Source organism: Cibotium barometz, chromosome 60, assembly GCF_041138505.1.
Source record: "Cibotium barometz isolate CiBa-2024 chromosome 60, ASM4113850v1, whole genome shotgun sequence".
Lineage (NCBI taxonomy): Eukaryota > Viridiplantae > Streptophyta > Polypodiopsida > Cyatheales > Cibotiaceae > Cibotium > Cibotium barometz.
Genome location: NC_141105.1, coordinates 2719386 through 2736544, shown reverse-complemented (window position 1 = coordinate 2736544; position 17159 = coordinate 2719386). Strand labels below are relative to the sequence as shown.

Below are 17159 nucleotides of genomic sequence, written 5' to 3'. Positions count from 1 at the left end.
TCATGCACAGAAGTCAAGTCAGGTCAATCGACAATAGTTTGAATCGTGGCGGGGTCCATGTGTATACCGTCCTTAGAAACAATATGGCCAAGATAGTGAATTTCAGCCAAGAAAATTTCACACTTTTTAGGATTGATATAAAGTTTATGCTTGTGGAGCTCTTGAAAAAAAATAGCCAAATGGTGCTTGTGTTCCTCCTCGGACTTGGAGAAAACTAGCACATCATCAAAGAAAACTGCTGTAAACATTCTGTGAGTTCTGAAAATACGATCCATCATGCGATTGAAAGTAGCAAGAGCATTAGTAAGACTAAAATGCATCACTAAATATTCATATAATCCAAATGTAGTCTTGAAAGTTGTCTTGTGTACATCTTGAGGAGCTACTCTTATTTGGTGATAACCACTTTTCAAATCAATGCGGCTGAAAACAGATGCCCCTTGGAGTTTATCCAAGATATCATCAATTCTCGGTTTTGGAAACCGATTCTTGATGGTTATCTTATTCAAGGCTTTGTAATCAATGCACATTCTATATGAATTATCTTTTTTTTGTACCAACAAAACGGGTGGGCAATAAGGTGATGAGCTTGGTTGTACCAAACCCTTCTCAAGAAGATCATTGACTTGTGTCATGATTTCTTCTTGTTGACTTACACTCACCCTATAAGGGGGTTGATTTGGAGGTGAGCTCCCAGCATAGTTGTCAGGTGTACGAAAAGTTCGATTCGGTACCGTACGTTCAAATACGGTCTCGGAACGCACCGCTAAATTTTGAAGAAAAAAATACGGTGGAGGTACAATCCATTAAAAAAATACAGTGGGGTTGATTTGGAGGTGAGCTCCCAGCATAGTTGTCAGGTACGAAATGTTCGATTTGGTATGGTACGTTCAAATACGGTCTCGGAACGCACCACTAAATTTTGAAAATAAAAATAGGGTGGAGGTACGGTCTTCTTGTTGACTTGCACTCATCCTATAAGGGGGTTGATTTGGAGGTGAGCTCCCAACATAGTTGTCAAGTATGAAAAGTTGGATTCGATACGGTACGTTCAAATATGGTCTCGGAACGCACTGCTAAATTTTGAAAATAAAAATACGGTGGAGGTACGGTCCATTGAAAAAATACTTAAAATATAAATATCGATGCAAAACTTAGAGAAGTTACAACGTACAACTTACAACTTACAATTTACCCAAAACATAAAAATTTAGAATGTTACAACTTGCAAGTTGCATAGAATGTACATGTGACATGTCAAAGAGTTATGAATATATATAAAGCCGCAAAAGTCGGCATGCCGCATGGGCAAGTACAAAAATGTGAGTAAAAAATGCAAAAAACCCATAGAGGACTATAGAGGCTAAAAGCTATGTCACCATCTATGTCAGGAGTCAGGACTCAGAGCTATCGCTAGGCTCTTCAATATCCTCACTAGAGGAGGACACCTCAAGAGCTCCCACCAAAATCCCCATTGCTAAGAACGTTGCTCTCATCATCATATTCGGGATCTCTAATATCACCATGAACTGCCGAAGAAGACTCCGCAATGGAAGCATCCTCAACTCTAATCGCTGCGGGGGTAGAGCTCCGACTTGTGGAGCCACGTCTGACATAGGTAGCAACGGGGCGATCAGAGCCTCGAGAGCCAAAGGTAAGAATAGGCTGAACTTGTACTCCACCTCTAGCTTGGCGGCCACGACGAGTGCGAGAGACTCGTCTATCAATCTCCCTCTTTGTAGAGCTTTGCATATATGGCCTCCTCCTCTACATTATGCTCCCTGTGGACACTTTTAAGAGTGTCCACCGTCAACTTGAATTCGTCGGCGTTTATCTACAAGTTTTATAATTGATTAGGGGCTAAATAATAAAACATTAAAAGTTATGTAAGTCTAACATGTTACATAACAATATACCTGTCTAGCTTGACTCATATCGTGCATTGCACACACCATGCGCAAGTTATTGCGGCAATAGACCAGCGGCTCTAACTGTCTCGTGCTCAATCGATTGCGTAACTTCGTATGTATAATTGAGTAGGAACTCCAATTCCTCTCACATGCACCCGAAGAGCAATCCTAATCCACAATAAAAATAAACAATGTTCAAGATTCTAGTATCTATACACAATTTAGTAATTTGGTGCCAAGTGGTTAGTGGTTACTTGGGCTAAAATCCTCAAAGCCACTCTTTGTAGGTGAGGTTGTTGGTAAGCAAATGACTCCCACCAAAAGAGAGGCTTCACATAGAATTCCTTCTTCAACATACCACATTGGCGAATGTAGGGCCCCTCTGATCATTATAGTTGATGAGCTCTTGTAAGAACTGAAATTGTCCATTCTTATCATCGAGTAATACTTTCGGTAAGAAAGCATCCCTAGCTGAAAGTAACTCTTGATCAGTGAAAAGTGAGAGTGCTTTGTAGGCAGGATGCAACAAAGCAGCAAGGCCGTGGATAGGCCTCTTCATCCACTTCCATCTCTTCTCCACGAGTGCCAAGATAGCATCGCGTCGAGGAGTAGCCTCAAGAAGATCACTGTGAATTTTAAAATAAAGGGGAGAAGATGTTCCATGAGAAAAACGAAAGAACAAGTATTTAGATTCAACATTCTATTTTAGTTTATTACTTATTCTTGAATCTTATTTACCTTGTTAGCATATACTCTGGATCAAGCTCGTCCAGGACTGTGGTGCGGGTAATCTCGGCAATGGCCTCTCTCATAAAGTGAGCGAGGAGCCCCATAGTAGTCCCCTCCATGTCTATCATGCGTAAAACCCTATACAAGGGAGTAACCGCAATGACTAGGGTGCGGACCTGGCGCGAGAACTCCTCTCTCAAGCATGCTTCCCTCGCTCGGAAAGCACGAGCGATTCCTCCATGATATTTTTACTCTAACGTAGTCAAGAGCCTTAACTAACTGAACTGATCTGACCAAACCTGTAAGTATCATGGTCAGATCAAGGAAAAAACTTGCACTTGGATCATAGAGACCAACACTTTTTTCCTCATTGTTGAGAGGCATAGCCGTTGATTCTTTTCCATAGAACAATGTTTATCCGGGATTTACTTTATCTATCGTACCATAACAGAAACTTGCCTATGTACTCCATAAGCAAGTCAAGGCAGTGAGAGGCTCAAGGAGTCCATACTATGGACTTAAACTCCTCCTCAAGCAAGCGGCCTATCTTGCGGCAATTGGACGCATTGTCCGTAACCACTTGAACCACATTTTCGGGGCCAACCTAAAAGGATGATGGATGCATGAAAAAGGAAAATAAATAAGACTTGAAAGTTGAGTAAAAGGCAAAGGCTAAACTTTCAAGCTTCAAACTCAAAAATTAAAATTGTATCTCACCTCGATTATGGCTTGTCGAATGTAGCGATAGATGAACTTGTGTGAGGTTTTCTTCCCTGCCTTTCCGGCATCCACGGCCTGCAAGAAGTATGTGCCAAGAGGGCAAGATACTAGAATGTTGAGGATGCCCCTCTTCTTTCTATCGGTCCATCCGTCGGAGAGGATGGAACACCCATACTTCGCTCGGACGGGCTCGAGGGTCTTGTTGATTCTCTCCTTTTCTTCATCAAGTGCCTTCGTGCTCATGTCGTTGTAGGTGATACCATGCCAAGGACCATGGCATGGTCCTACTTCGGCAATGGCCCTGACCATCCTTTGCCATTGAGGAGTTTTGAGAACACGAAATGCCGTGCGTGCAATCTCCACATTTGCGTCTTGTTGCTTTGCTCGGACCCAAGAGAGAAAGGCCACATTTGCTTCAATGGAGCATCCAAGAGTGGCTTGCCTCTTGTGTGGAACCTCAAACTCACTTGGTCTCTTTGATGAGGGGTTGAAGTTGGTGAAGGGAGAGAAGGATGCGGAGAAGGATGAAGAGGATGTATCCCTTGCCGGCGGGATGACTTCGTCTTGAGTGGCGGTAACGGCGGGGGGACTCTTCCTCTTTCACTTGCTTTGCCAAGCAAGGAGTACTTCTTGAGGGATCATCTTGCAAGGTACAATTTGCCCCCCCATCTTGGAGAGATGTACAAGAAGCCTAGTGGCACTACTGGTGTAGGCCTTACCACAATACTTGCAAGTCCACTTCCATGCCCTCGACTTCCCCTCGTTCTTCTCATGAGTAATGGCATGCAAAGTAAAGGCTTCATGCTTTTCTCTCATGGTGAAAGAGGAGAGAAGGGTCCCGGGAGAAGGAAAGGGAGAGGGAGGGAGAGGCTTAAGGAAGACTCAAGACTCAAGAGGGAGAGCCTAGAGGCTTGAAAGTTGAGGAAGAGGGAGAGAGCCTAGAGGGGACTCAAGGGAGAGGATAGACTTGAGCAATGAGCACTTGTGAGGGGAGGGTTGAGCAATGAGAACTTGTGAGGATGGGGATGGGGGAGGGCCTATTATATAGATAATAGGGAGAGGCTCAAGGCTCAAGAGTCAAGCCTGAAGCAAAGGCAAGTTGGCAACCAAAGGGCTAACTTGCCAAGCCTCAAGGCAAGCAAGCAAGAGCCCCAAAAAACGCCCAACAAACGGATCTCCAAATGGTCATAAACGGCCAAAAAAACGGGGTACAAACCGGTCCAAAAACGGCGGGAAAAAAAAAAGTCAGATCCAGATCACACTGAACCGTACCATATCGAATCGAATTGTGGCAGCGGTGCGCGAACCGGGTGCAACTATGGCTCCCAGGAATCAAGTCAATGCAATGATTCTCCGGAGGTTGGAGGGGAAGTTGCCCAGGCAAGGCATCTGCAAAAAAATCTTTATAATGATATAAAAAATCTATCCTAGCCTTATCTAGATGAGACATGCTTTTATCTTTACACTTAATTTGCACTAGTAGTGCCTGCATGAATACAATACTGCTTGCCCTTATGAATAAGGGTAAGCATCTTCTTTTTAAAGTCTGGTACTGGAAGCATGCGAAAATGCCAAGGCATGGTAAGTAAATCCCGAAGAGGTTGGACGTATGAGGAACTCCTCATGATCACCATAGTTGCCAATTTGAATGCGAAGCTTGCCAACTACTGGCGTTACATGTACATTCAATCCTTCAAAAGCAGACTTTGCCCGCCCTTGAATGAGGTGAGTTTGCATTTAGCCCTTCGTAGTTGTATCCAACCCTTTGTGACTGTTTTTTCTTTAACTAATTGAAGGATCTTTCTCCCGGGGGGGGGGAAAAAAAGCAGACTCTGCATGCATACTCAAACCCCAACTGCTCCGGATGCAATTTTAGTGCTTCTGCCATCTCAATAGAAATGAAATTGTCAGCAGAACCTGGATCAACAAAAACAAAGCATTCTTGTCTTGCAATTTACCCCAAGCCTTTAGCAAAGTGTAGCTATTTGGATGAGCTGAGGTATTACCTTGAACATCTAGTACTGCATTAGAAGAGGGTGGGGCTGCATGAGTGCCTTCATCCTTAACGAGTTGAGAACATTTCCTCTTCATGTGGTCTTTGCTACCACATTGGAAGCATTTACCTTGCCCCCAATACTCCTTAAGTTGTTCAGAACTAAGGCGGTTTGATTTGTTTCTACTCACCGGCTTCTTTTTGTTGAACCCCTTCTTCTTTTGCTCTCTTTCTCCACTTCTAACTTGCTGTCCACCCTTGGATAGCTCTTGATTTGCCCTCTATTTAGCTTTGTACACAAGCTAAACTCTTGCTTTCGGGGGGTACCTTTGTATGCAAGCTTTCGGCAGTAATTGTTGACTCCATCATGTGTTGTAAAGTACTATTAGGATAGAGTTTTAGGCTCATCCTAATAATAGGTTGGAGACCACTTTCAAACTTCTGCATCTTCTCATCATTAGCAATCTTCATAAAGGGGGTTACTTTAAGTAAAACATCCCAAAACTTATCTACATATGCAGACACTTTCATGCTCTTTTTATGACAACCAATCCCACTTTCTTAACATCTTTCTTAAAGTTGGGAGGAAGAAACTGCTCATAAAACTGAATTTTAAAGTCTTCCCAAGACTTTGGATCCTTGTTCTCAATAATCTTGCCTAGCCACCAATTGCTAGCCGTATTCTTCAAATACATTCCCACATGACGAAGTATAGACTTCTCAATAAAATTGCCATTCACAAATGCAACCTCAAACTGTCTAATAAAAGAAAGTGTTTTAGTAATATCCCGTTTCACATCTTTATCCCCAACCTTGAAGGTCTTCAATCTCTTTGAAGGCTTTTCAGTGGGATCAGGAGAACGCTTTGGGTTTAGCATGGCTTTTATGATGGCGAGAATGGCTTTTGTGAGAGGAGAAGAATTGTGGCTAGGTGAAGGAGAACGGTTATAGGCATGAGAGTGAGAGCAGGTGTGGGATCTTGAAGAGGCTTCTTGAGATGCATGAAGTGTTGGTTCTGTATGCTTCTTCTTCAGAGATTCAAGATGTAGGCATATGCTCACTTATGGTAATGCTATGTGTGAACAGGGCTTAACCAAGGGTACTTTTTCCCATGGACATCAAGTGTGAAAGGACACTCTGTATAATATTTTGTACTTCTATATTATATGGATGTGGCACACATGCAAGGGTTGACTTGCATTTTGTGGATGCCACACTTTTGGCTCTCTCTCTCTCTCTCTCTCTCTCTCTCTCTCTGTGTGTGTGAGCTTCTCTACCCTGCACCTAACCCTAATGTGCAGGTTTGTGTGTGTGAGTGTTGTGAGTCCAACACCCAACAATTGGTATCAGAGCTGGGAGCTGGCCCTGGAATAGTGTTTGTGGAGAATCTGCAGCAAACCCCGCGAAAAACCATCCATTTTTGAGCACTGGGGCGTTCGCTGGTTTTCGTCGCCGCCGCCCAGCTCCGCCGGTTTAGGTCCTCTGCTCGCCGCCAACGCCCAACCGCACCGACGCTTCTAGTGCGCAGTGAGCCGCCGACACCCAGCTCAGCCGGCACGTCGCTACACAGGGACCGCCGGCGCCTGCGCAGGCCTCCACCTCCGCCGCTTATTCGGCGCGCCTCCACCTGGCCCGCCCGTTGTGTGTTCCTGGTGCTTCGAGCCACATCACTTCATGCAAAGATGTATTTCAGCACTTGGTTTATGCTTCGAATGGCCGCACTGTATCATGTGCAGATCATACCACATATCCAGTAAAGGGAATTGGCAATGTCATACTTATTGCAGCCAATGGTGCCAATATATGTATGAAAAATGTATTGTATGTTCCAGGGATAAAGAAAAATCTGCTCTCCGTCTTAGCCATAAACGACCAAGGTTTAAAGGTTGAATTTGAAGATGGGAAGTGTTTGGTAAAAGACTCATCAAAGGGTTATGAAATAGTCACTTCTGGAACACGATACAAAGACTTGTATAAGCTGGACAGCTATGACAAGCGCACTTATGATGCAAATCATGGCAGCTATAAAACGCGTATTTTATAAAAAATACTCGATGGGACGTTTTTTTGGATAAAAAACGTCCTTTTGAAAAAAAACGTGAAGTTTTTTTTTAATTAAAAAATTTGCCAGGCTAATGTTTAACGTTATGCCTGGGCTTTTTTGGGATCCGCGTGCGCTCTGGTGCGCTCTGTTGCTTCCCGAACCTGCACGCCCAAGTTCCAACCTCACACGTTCGCTTCCTCGTTGTGCTGGCCCCCCCCTTTCTCCGGTACGGTACTCTCTCTCTCTCTCTCTCTCTCTCTCTCTCTCTCTCTCTCATCTCCGCTCCGCTCGTTCGCCCCTGCTCGCCGCTCCCCCTCTCTGTCCCTTCGTTCGCCGTTCGCTTCCTCGCTGTGCTGGCCGCTGGTACGGTACTCTTTCTCATCTCTGGTCGTTCGCCCCCCTTTCCCCACCCACCCTTGCTCAGGCCCCCAAGGCAGCAACATAACTCTCTCTCTCTCTCTCTCTCTCTCAATACATATTACATACTATCTACACACACACTCACACACGCATACTTATTACTACCTAGAGGCTACGTAGGCGGCGGCACTCGTGTGAGACGCAACATGGGGAGAAAGAAATTAGCGGTATGGGATGAAGTGATCGAGAACAAGGCTGACAAAAATTGGCGGTGCAAGCATTGCAACATTGTCTACACCGGCAGTGCACCGCGTGTTAGAGCTCACCTTCTCCACATTACTGGCCAGGGAGTTGATGTGTGTCCCAGTGACATTCCCGACGATGTCATTCAGAAATTGGGTGAAGATCCAAGTGTTGTTCGTGCCAGAAAGAGAGCCCAAGTTGAGGTTCAAGGTACAGCACCTTCCATCATAGATTCCTCCCAGACTTCACCACAACAGGATGTTCCCGCATCATCAGTTGCCGGTTCTTCTCGAGCTCTAGCCTCTTTTCATCCACATAGCGGTGGTGCACATCCATCTTTCACCACAAGCCCTCCACCTCCAAATGTGCCAAAGAAGTCTCTTCAACAAAGTTGGGCCAAAATCAAGCATGAGAATGCAAGACGAAGAGTTCGGCAATACTTCTTCGAGTGCAATGTGCCCTTTGACCATGCTCGCAAGCCGGCTTTTCTACACATGCTTAGTGCGGTGGCGGATGCGGGGCCCACATTCAAGCCTCCATCATATGAGATTCTTCGCACCAAAGAATTGAAGGCAGAGGTCATGGACATTGAGAAGGAGCTAGCACCAATACGGGCGGCATGGGCAAGGTATGGGTGTACTATTATGTGTGACGGGTGGTCGGACACCAAACGCTGCCCTCTCTTAAATATCCTTGTCTCTTGTTGTCTCGGCACCATGTTCTTGACTGTCATAGATGGCTCCGGGGAGGCACATACAACTGAATTTATCTATGGGCATCTAAAGGCAGCAATAGAACAAGTGGGAAGCGAGAATGTGGTTGCGGTAGTCACAGATAATGCATCCAATTGCAAGGCTGCCGGTGCACTAGTGGAGAGAGACCATCCACAAATCAGTTGGGTTCCTTGTGCTTCGCATTCGATTGATCTTCTAATTGAAGATGTGGGAGCCATACCATGGGTGGCGGATGTGGTGAAGAAGGCTGAGTTTATGGTAAACTATGTGACAAGAAAGCAACGAGCTCTTGGTATCTATCGGGCAAATTGTGAGACAGAGCTCGCAAAGCCTTCAAGTACCCGCTTTGCCTACCTCTTCATTGTCCTCCAAAAATTGGTAAAATGTCGACGTGGTTTGCGGCGTATGATTACGGATGACAGATGGATTTCATGGGATGGTAGCCGCACCGAAAAGGGCAAAAGATTTGAGGATCTCATCTATGAGGCAGTCTTTTGGCATGATGCGGAGTGCATTGTAGCATTCATGGAGCCATTGATCGCAGCACTACGCCTTAGCGACTCGGAGGGATGCACCATGGGCCTCATCTACGAGTTCATGGAGAAGGTGGGCGCGGTCTTCAATGCAAGCAACCTCTTTGATGATGATAGGTATGCTACTTGCAAGTTGTAGGATGTAAGTCGTTCTTTGCTTTTAACTCTTGAGTCTTTTTTCTTATAATGTATTCTAGATTCTAATTTATTGTCTTTTGTTCTAAACTTCTATGTCAAAAGGATGGATGAAATCAAGGAGATATGGCAAACACGATGGGATTGGTTTCATCGTCCAATTCATGCTGTTAGCCACATCTTGCATCCACTTTGGAGACAAGATGCTCAGAGACATGATCGCGCGCTAAATGTGGGATGGAGAGAGTACACCACCAAAGTGGAGAGAGACCCAATAACGCAAGATCTTCTCGAGACCCAGCTTCTTCGGTTTCGCGACATGCATGATGTTGATTTTGGCTCACCACGAGCTAGTCTTCGAGATGCCCAGCTTAAACCTGTCAGTTGGTGGGAGAAGTATGGTGGTGACTTGGTGGGAGAAGTATGGTGGTGACTGTGCCGAGCTACAGCGCATTGCTATGAGGGTTCTCTCACAAGATTGCTCCTCCGGCGCTTGTGAGAGAAATTGGAGCTTGTTTGCGGCCATACACACAAAGAAAAGAAATTGCTTGTTGCCTGCACAATTAAAGCGTCTTGTCTTTGTCAATTCCAATCTGAAGCTTCTTCGAAAGAGGGAAAAAATGAAAGCAATCAATGAGATCAATCCCGACACTTTCAAGGTTGAGATTCGCATGGAGGAGCTAGTGCACCCTCGTGAGTGACGAAGAAGATGAAGTGTGGGCTTTCCTTGCAGCAAAGAGAGCCTCTTTTGCACATCAGACTCGCACGAGGACCGGCACCATAGGCAGGGGCAGAGGCAGGGATAGGGGCAGGGGCAGGGGCAGAGGCAGAGCCAGGGGCAGGGGCCTTGAGACAGAGGCAGGGGCAGGGGCAGAGGCAGAGGCAGAGGCACAGCCCGAGCCAGAGGGAGAGGCCAGCATTAGTGATTGGAGTGTTAGTGAGGAGGATGAGCATGACCGTGACCATGGTGGGGATGATTCTAGCTCAGAGTCCGAGTCTTGACTCTGATGAATGACTCATGAGTCACATTTTGTATGCCACATTCCAGTATCTGCAGACTAGTGGCTCATTTTTATGTATGACATATGTTCATTGTTATTATGTTGCGGCTTCGTCCTTATGTATGTTAGGATTCAGGATTCAAGATTCCCATTTTGTGATTTTAGATTCATGAGTACTCAGTACATTTCATGATTATCTTGTATTCTCTAATCTCTTTAAGCATGATAATGATTCATAACTCAAGTCTCTCCTTGTCTTTCAAAATTAAAGTTTAAAGTTTAAACGTTCATAAATCATAAGTTCATAAGTTATAACTCCAGTCTTGAGTCTTAAAGTTCAACACTTCAAGTTTCAACTTTAAACATGTATGTGACATGTCTCGACCAAATGTAATTAAACTAGTGTTTTTTATTTTAAAAAAAAAACGGCGTTTTTTATTTTGGCCCCGCGGAAAAGACGTATAATACGCGTATTATACTTTGCCGTATTATACGTCCCGTCCGGTACCTGGCTGCTATGATGCAAATACAGTGGTTGTCCACACTCCTGCTATGCATGATGCAGAGCTAGGGCATGCTGGTTTTGGGCATGTAAATTTTCAGAGTTTGATGCTTTTGCAGAAGCATCATATGGTTGATAATATGCCGCCTCTTGAGTCTCCACCAAGACATGTATATGAGGGGTCTATTTTGGGAAAGATGCAACGAAAACCATTCCCCAAAGATGGAGCTGTTAGAGCTGAAAGTAAATTACAGCTCATACATAGTGATGTATGTGGTCCAATGCGGACACCATCCATAGGGGGGCATCTTTACTTCGTCACATTCATTGATGACTACTCCAGGTTTGCTTGGGCTTACCCCTTGAAAGCGAAAGCAGATGTGTTTACATGCTTTCGACACTTCGTAGCAATGGCTGAAAATATGTGTGGATGTTAAGTCCAAACACTCCGCTCAGATAGAGGTGGAGAATACATGTCAAATGCATTCATGGATTATATGCTTCAAAAGGGCATCAAACACCAATGTATTGTGCCTTATACACCGCAGCAGAATGGTGTAGCTGAAAGGAAAAATAGATCTCTCATGGAGATGGCAAGATGCATGGTGAAAGCACAAAAGTTGCCTCACAAATTTTGGATGGAAGCTATAATGTGTGCAACTCATGTGTTGAACAGGTGTCCAACAAAAGCTTTGAAAACCATAACACCATTTGAGGCTTGGTATAGCCGAAAGCCAACAGTGGATTATATGCGTACATTTCGGTGTTTGGCATATGCACATGTGCCATAACAACTCCGAACAAAGCTAGATGACAAAGCAATCAAATGCATTTTTGTGGGCTACAGCAATGAGAGCAAAGGATACCGTCTTTATAATCCAACTACACGAAGGATTTTTGTTAGTAGAGATGTGGTATTTGCTGAAAATTCAGAACAGCCCATGTACAGCTTGTATAAAAGCAATGATACAGGCATACAGGACATGTTTGATGGACTTTTACCCATTGCAATTAGGGGGGATTCAGATCAGCCAGTCCCTACACAAGAAAATCCTCATGTAGAACATGTGGAACAGCCAACCATTCAGCCCCCTTCTATGGAAGAAGTGGAAGATCTTGTCAGGGAAGAGCAAACAGCCATAGACACAGCCAAGTCAGTGCCAAGATGGTTGCTGAAAACTTTGCAAGAAAGCAAACTTGCAGCTCCACTCACAGGTAGAACAAGGGCTAGTTCCAGCCATGCTTTGAATATACATCGTGGGGAGTCTACATTAGCAATGGGTGGTCTCTTTGATTCAGAAGAGCCTTCTTCTTATGAAGAAGCACATGAGAATGAGCATTGGTTGCAAGCTATGCAAGCTGAAATTTCTTCTATCATGAAGAACAATACATGGGATCTTGTGGAATTGCCTAAAGGCAAGCATGTCATTGGAACAAAGTGGGTGTACAAAGTCAAAAGAAAGTTTGATGGTACTATTGACAGGTACAAAGCAAGACTTGTGGCTAAAGGCTACTCCTAGAAAAAGGGAATAGATTATGAAGAGACTTTTGCTCCTACTTCGAGAATGACCACAATAAGATCAGTGATTGCATTGGCTGCACATAAAGGATGGAAAGTGCATCAATTGGACATCAAAACTGCATTCTTAAATGGGGATTTACAGGAGGAAGTATATGTAAATCAGCCCATTGGTTTCGTAGTTCCTGGTGAGGAACATAAAGTATGCAGGTTACACAAAGCATTGTATGGGTTAAAGCAAGCTCCAAGAGCTTGGTATGATAAGATACATGCTCATCTAACGAGCCAAGGTTATGAGAATAGTCCAGCTGAAAGCACATTGTATGTGAAGAAAACCGATGCCGATATTCTCATAGTCATCTTGTATGTAGATGACATGCTCATTTTACAGTTACTAGCAAAGCACAAATTTCAGGTTTCAAAGCTGATTTGAAAGCTGAATTTGATATGTCAGATTTGGGGCCTTTACACTACTATCTCGGCATACAGTTTATGCATACAGATGATGGCATTGTTATGCAGCAAACTAATACACAACTCAAGAACACTGTCAAAGCTAGCCAAAACAAAGTTGTGCTTGCAACACAATTATGTATACCCAAGACCTATCTCTACTCGCATCTAAATATGATACAGAATAGACCGCAAGGGTACAACAGTGCCCCTACACGGACAGAAGGGCCACAAGGTCTTTCCAACACACATACTACCACTGAAACCGTTGGTACCTCCTTCCGGAGTGTGACAATAAAACGAGGGCTACCTTAGAATCCTAACCTTCTCTTACCCTTCACCAAGATTGCCCAGCAATCCCGAATAGAATAGAAGCCTAGCTTTCTGCAATTGTAGCTTAGCTTCAAGAAGATCAACCAGCTAGTGGCTGAAAATCAGCCTTAGGAGAATGCCCAACACTTCCCAAAGGTTCTCCCGCGTAGAAGTAGTAGCAACCGGAACCAAGATGATTCTCCCACAGCTTCAATCTTTGGGAATAGTCTTCTTCTTCTCTTGCAAGCTTGAATGGAGACATCCACTTCTGAAGATCAGAATTCAGCCAGCTTCTTAGTGTTTTTGGAGAGAGAAAACAATATGGTATGGCTGGAAAAATACTCTACAATAGGTGCACTAGATAGAGCAATACACAAAGGCCAAGAAGTGTGTTGAAATGGGGCTGAGAATCTGAATTTATAGAGCTGTAATCAGCCTAGAAGGAGGCACCTAGATGAAGAGGAGTGGAGGATATTGCTCATGAAAAGTTGAGGTAGGGAGAGGTGTGTGCATGACTTTTGGATCACAAAGAATGGCCACTAATGACAAGGAGCAACATGTGTAGTAAAAGTTGAGGAAAGGCTTCAATAATAATTTGAGTTTTTGAAACTTCCCAATTTTTTTAAAAATTTCTGGACAACATTTCTAGGCGAAACTTCAACCTCAAAATGAAAAAAACCTCGAAACACTTCTTGTGACTATGCTTTGGATCAAGTTATCATTGAAGATAGGATTTTGATGAATTTTACAAAGGTTGAAGCCATTGTAATGTGGCCAGTATTGACAGGTCCTCTAATGATTCCATGGAGGAGGATCTAGTATTTTGTTGAACCTGAGTTAAACATGCATGCTTTGAGAAGTTGAAGTTGTCTGCTCTAGTTCTCCAATTTCCAGATTTGAATGAGCCATTCTCTGTGCTATGTGACACTGCTGGTGGTGGCCTAGGAGCATTGTTGTAGCAGAAAGGGCACCTGGTTGCCTATGAGAGCTGGAAGCTCCGTTGTGTAGAGTTACGGTATTCCACATATGGTCAAGAGCTTCTTGTAGTCATGCTCGCTCTTCGGAAACGGTCACACTACCTAGTTGGTGTTGAGTTTCGGATCGACAGTGACCTCCAGTCTCTCAAGAATATGCCTACCCAGTCCTAACAAGCTTTGTCTCTCCCTTCAATTTCATTGGTGGCATTTCTTTTGCAATTTACCTTAAATATTCAGCATGTGTTGGGCAAGGAGTACGCAATCGCTAATGCCCTTAGTAGAAGGCTGTATTCGGTACAGTTCGTGGAGACTTTAACTTATGCAGAGGACACTTTGACCTTGAGCAGATGCATGCGAAGCATTGGTTTGGCGTATGCCATTTGTAATGGGTGGTACTGTCTTTGTGCAGTCAAACGCTGTCCATGCGAGCAGGCATCCATAGGAATAGATTTCTTGGAGATTGTACCAACAACAGACGGAGTTTTTTTGCTTTGGGGTAGCAGAGAATGTATTACCTCATTTACAATTTTACCTTTCATGTAAACTATATTATGTTGAAGAATCACCATTTCCTAAGTGTTTGTGGAGCTGTTTTTGTTGCATAGACGTCAGCTGTTTCCCTTGCCATTTCCGCTTCATGCAACTATGGCTGAGAAGCCCGACCCCTAGAAGGGACCCTAAATGGCCCTATAAAATACGTGTGCCACCTTGTTTCATCTTCTACTTGAGCAGTGAAGTGGCTTATTGAAGCCACAGCATGCATCTGAAGGCCGGAATCAGCAGTGGGCAGCCAGCAGTTGAGAAGCAGCAGCAGCGATCTCCATCAACTTGGTTGCTTCTCCTTGTTTCTCACTCTTACCTATGTTTGGGTGTTCTGAAACTCTGTAGATAGACCCTTGCAAAAGTACAAGAGAGAAGACGAGGACAAGAACTTGGCAGGATGAGGCTTTAAAGTGTTCAGACTCCACATTTTAGCTGTCAATTATGTGATATTGTATTGTTTCCCTTAAGAGGGATACATATCGCTTAAAATTAGTCATCTTGCTCTTAGTTACTGAAGATTCGTTCTAGAAACCAACCACCACTGGGGCAGTGACAGCAAACTGGTGCAGCACCAGACAAGGCAAATAATGCATGACTCTGGCCTGCTGGTGGTGTCCAGGTAAGCTTGTGCTGCCTATTAGTAGCATACGGGCTTCAGGTGACTATGCACTGGGCTGTAGACTGGGGGCCAATTTGAAGAACCCATACCCTTCATTCCACACATCCTTCATCAGAGGCCCTTTCTGTGATTAGTGCGGCCTACTTCCCACTTTAGCAAGCACTCTGCCTGTGTCTTTGGGTCATCATCCTCGTCATTCAGGCTCTTATTAAGAGTGTGCTGCAACTGAACTTGGCAGCTTTTACATCACGTTCCAGCAATTAATTGTTTCCATCTCCCATCTCTCTCTCTCTAGTGCAAAATGTGCTTCAGTCCCTTTTAAATTGCTGTGGAAGATCGTTGTATGCATTTGAAGTGTTTTGACATTGCATCACACAATCTAAAAGCTCTGGCTCTGCAAGATAACTCTTGCTAATGTGTTTTTTTGTTTCCAAAGAGGTCCCTTATGAAAGAAACAATCTTACTGCATATGTTGATCTGTGCTTGACAGGTTGAAGAGTTGAAGGCTGACCTTGCAGATGTCAAACAAATGTACAGAGAGCAAATTGATATGCTTGTAAATCAGGTAGTTATTCAGTGAGAAGGACAAGGATATACTGGATGAAAGAAAATCAATGATTTCTGATCAATCTTTGTTCTTGCAGATTGAACAGCTAAGTATCTCTATTGGTAGCCGGTGACGCACGCAGTACAACATCAATGAAGTTTTTCAACCTTGCAGAACCTTCTTGGATTCAAGACCAACAATTGGCTTCATCTTTCTCCTTGATTGTCTATGTAATTGTAAATCTCTAGGAATGTCATGTTGTGGCTACCCACTGCAGAAGAAAATCTGTTGGAAGCCATGTCTGCTACAGCAGAGGGTCATTATAATTAGTGGGCTCTGATGGCAGGAAGCAGTGCTCCCAGGACTTTTTACTCATTGATTGGGTTGTGCGTAGTCAACCTATATGCGTCAAGGCTGCGATGGTTTTGTTCCAATCTTGTTCTTGGCACAGGCTCATTAACCTAACTAAAGTCTTCTTAGCACATATGGAGTGCTGCATGAGGAAGCGTGAGATGCGTTTAAGGGGGTTAAAGCTAAGCAGTTGGCTCATTGTATTCATACACGAGTAAAAGTGAAAGTTGATAGCATATATGAGCAGTTGTGTATTTAATTGCATTAATTATTATCTTAATTTTCCGCTTTTTTCTGGACACACATTCAATTATGCAAACTCACCCCTTTTTAAGAGGTTTGTTCTGGTTTTGACGTATTATTACAGAGAGGTTCGCCCCACATTGCTTCGGGAAGTTTCTTTTTTGGGGGTAGAATACCTCATGTGTGTTAGAAAGCTACTTGCTTTCAAAGGCTATGGGTCTTTCATCTTGGAACAAGTGCGCACCTATTGCAGAATTGCTAGCATCCGTCTTAACCACAAAGGGCATACTTGGATCTACAAGAAGCAACATAGGTGTTGGGTAACTAGCTTCTACGGTGCTTGAAAACATTGATCAAATGTCTCATTCCAAATGATTGATGACTTATCTTGCCTTTGTTGCTTCTCACCCCCTTCAAAAGCTGCGCTAATGGAGTCACAATTTTGACATAAGCCTCGATCAACTTCAATGCTATCCAAAATTGATGTTATTTCCTTATTAATTTTGAAGCCAACCATTCAAAGACCTTTTGACCCTTATGCGGGCCAATCTACAAGTGTAGAGCCTTTGTTAAGAGTAGTGTAACTAGACGAGCCTTTCGGAGCTCATGGAACTCAAGTGATCATTAGAGAAAATGTTAAGCAAAGGGTTAGTCTGTCCGAGCTCCTCAGTATTTAAAGCTCTAGTTCTCT

At 43.9% G+C, this 17159-nt stretch overlaps 2 protein-coding genes across 2 annotated transcripts in view; both read left to right on the top strand.

Annotated features, from left to right (window-relative positions):
- Positions 1 to 16514, top strand: part of GC5 (golgin Putative 5) — an 82907-nt gene extending 66393 nt beyond the window's left edge. Inside the window, exons 19-20 of the mRNA XM_086794014.1 lie at positions 15818 to 15892; positions 15972 to 16514. Coding sequence (XP_086650140.1) covers positions 15818 to 15892; positions 15972 to 16007 — 111 coding nt within the window. The 3' untranslated portion in view covers positions 16008 to 16514. The remainder of the gene's footprint in view (positions 1 to 15817; positions 15893 to 15971) is intronic.
- Positions 7836 to 9987, top strand: LOC147604875 (uncharacterized). The gene is made up of 2 exons (XM_086794015.1): positions 7836 to 9383; positions 9507 to 9987. Exons 1-2 carry the CDS (start codon positions 7963 to 7965, stop codon positions 9832 to 9834), a joined length of 1749 nt encoding a protein of 582 aa, XP_086650141.1. The 5' UTR covers positions 7836 to 7962; the 3' UTR covers positions 9835 to 9987.
- Positions 16515 to 17159: the final 645 nt, after the last annotated feature.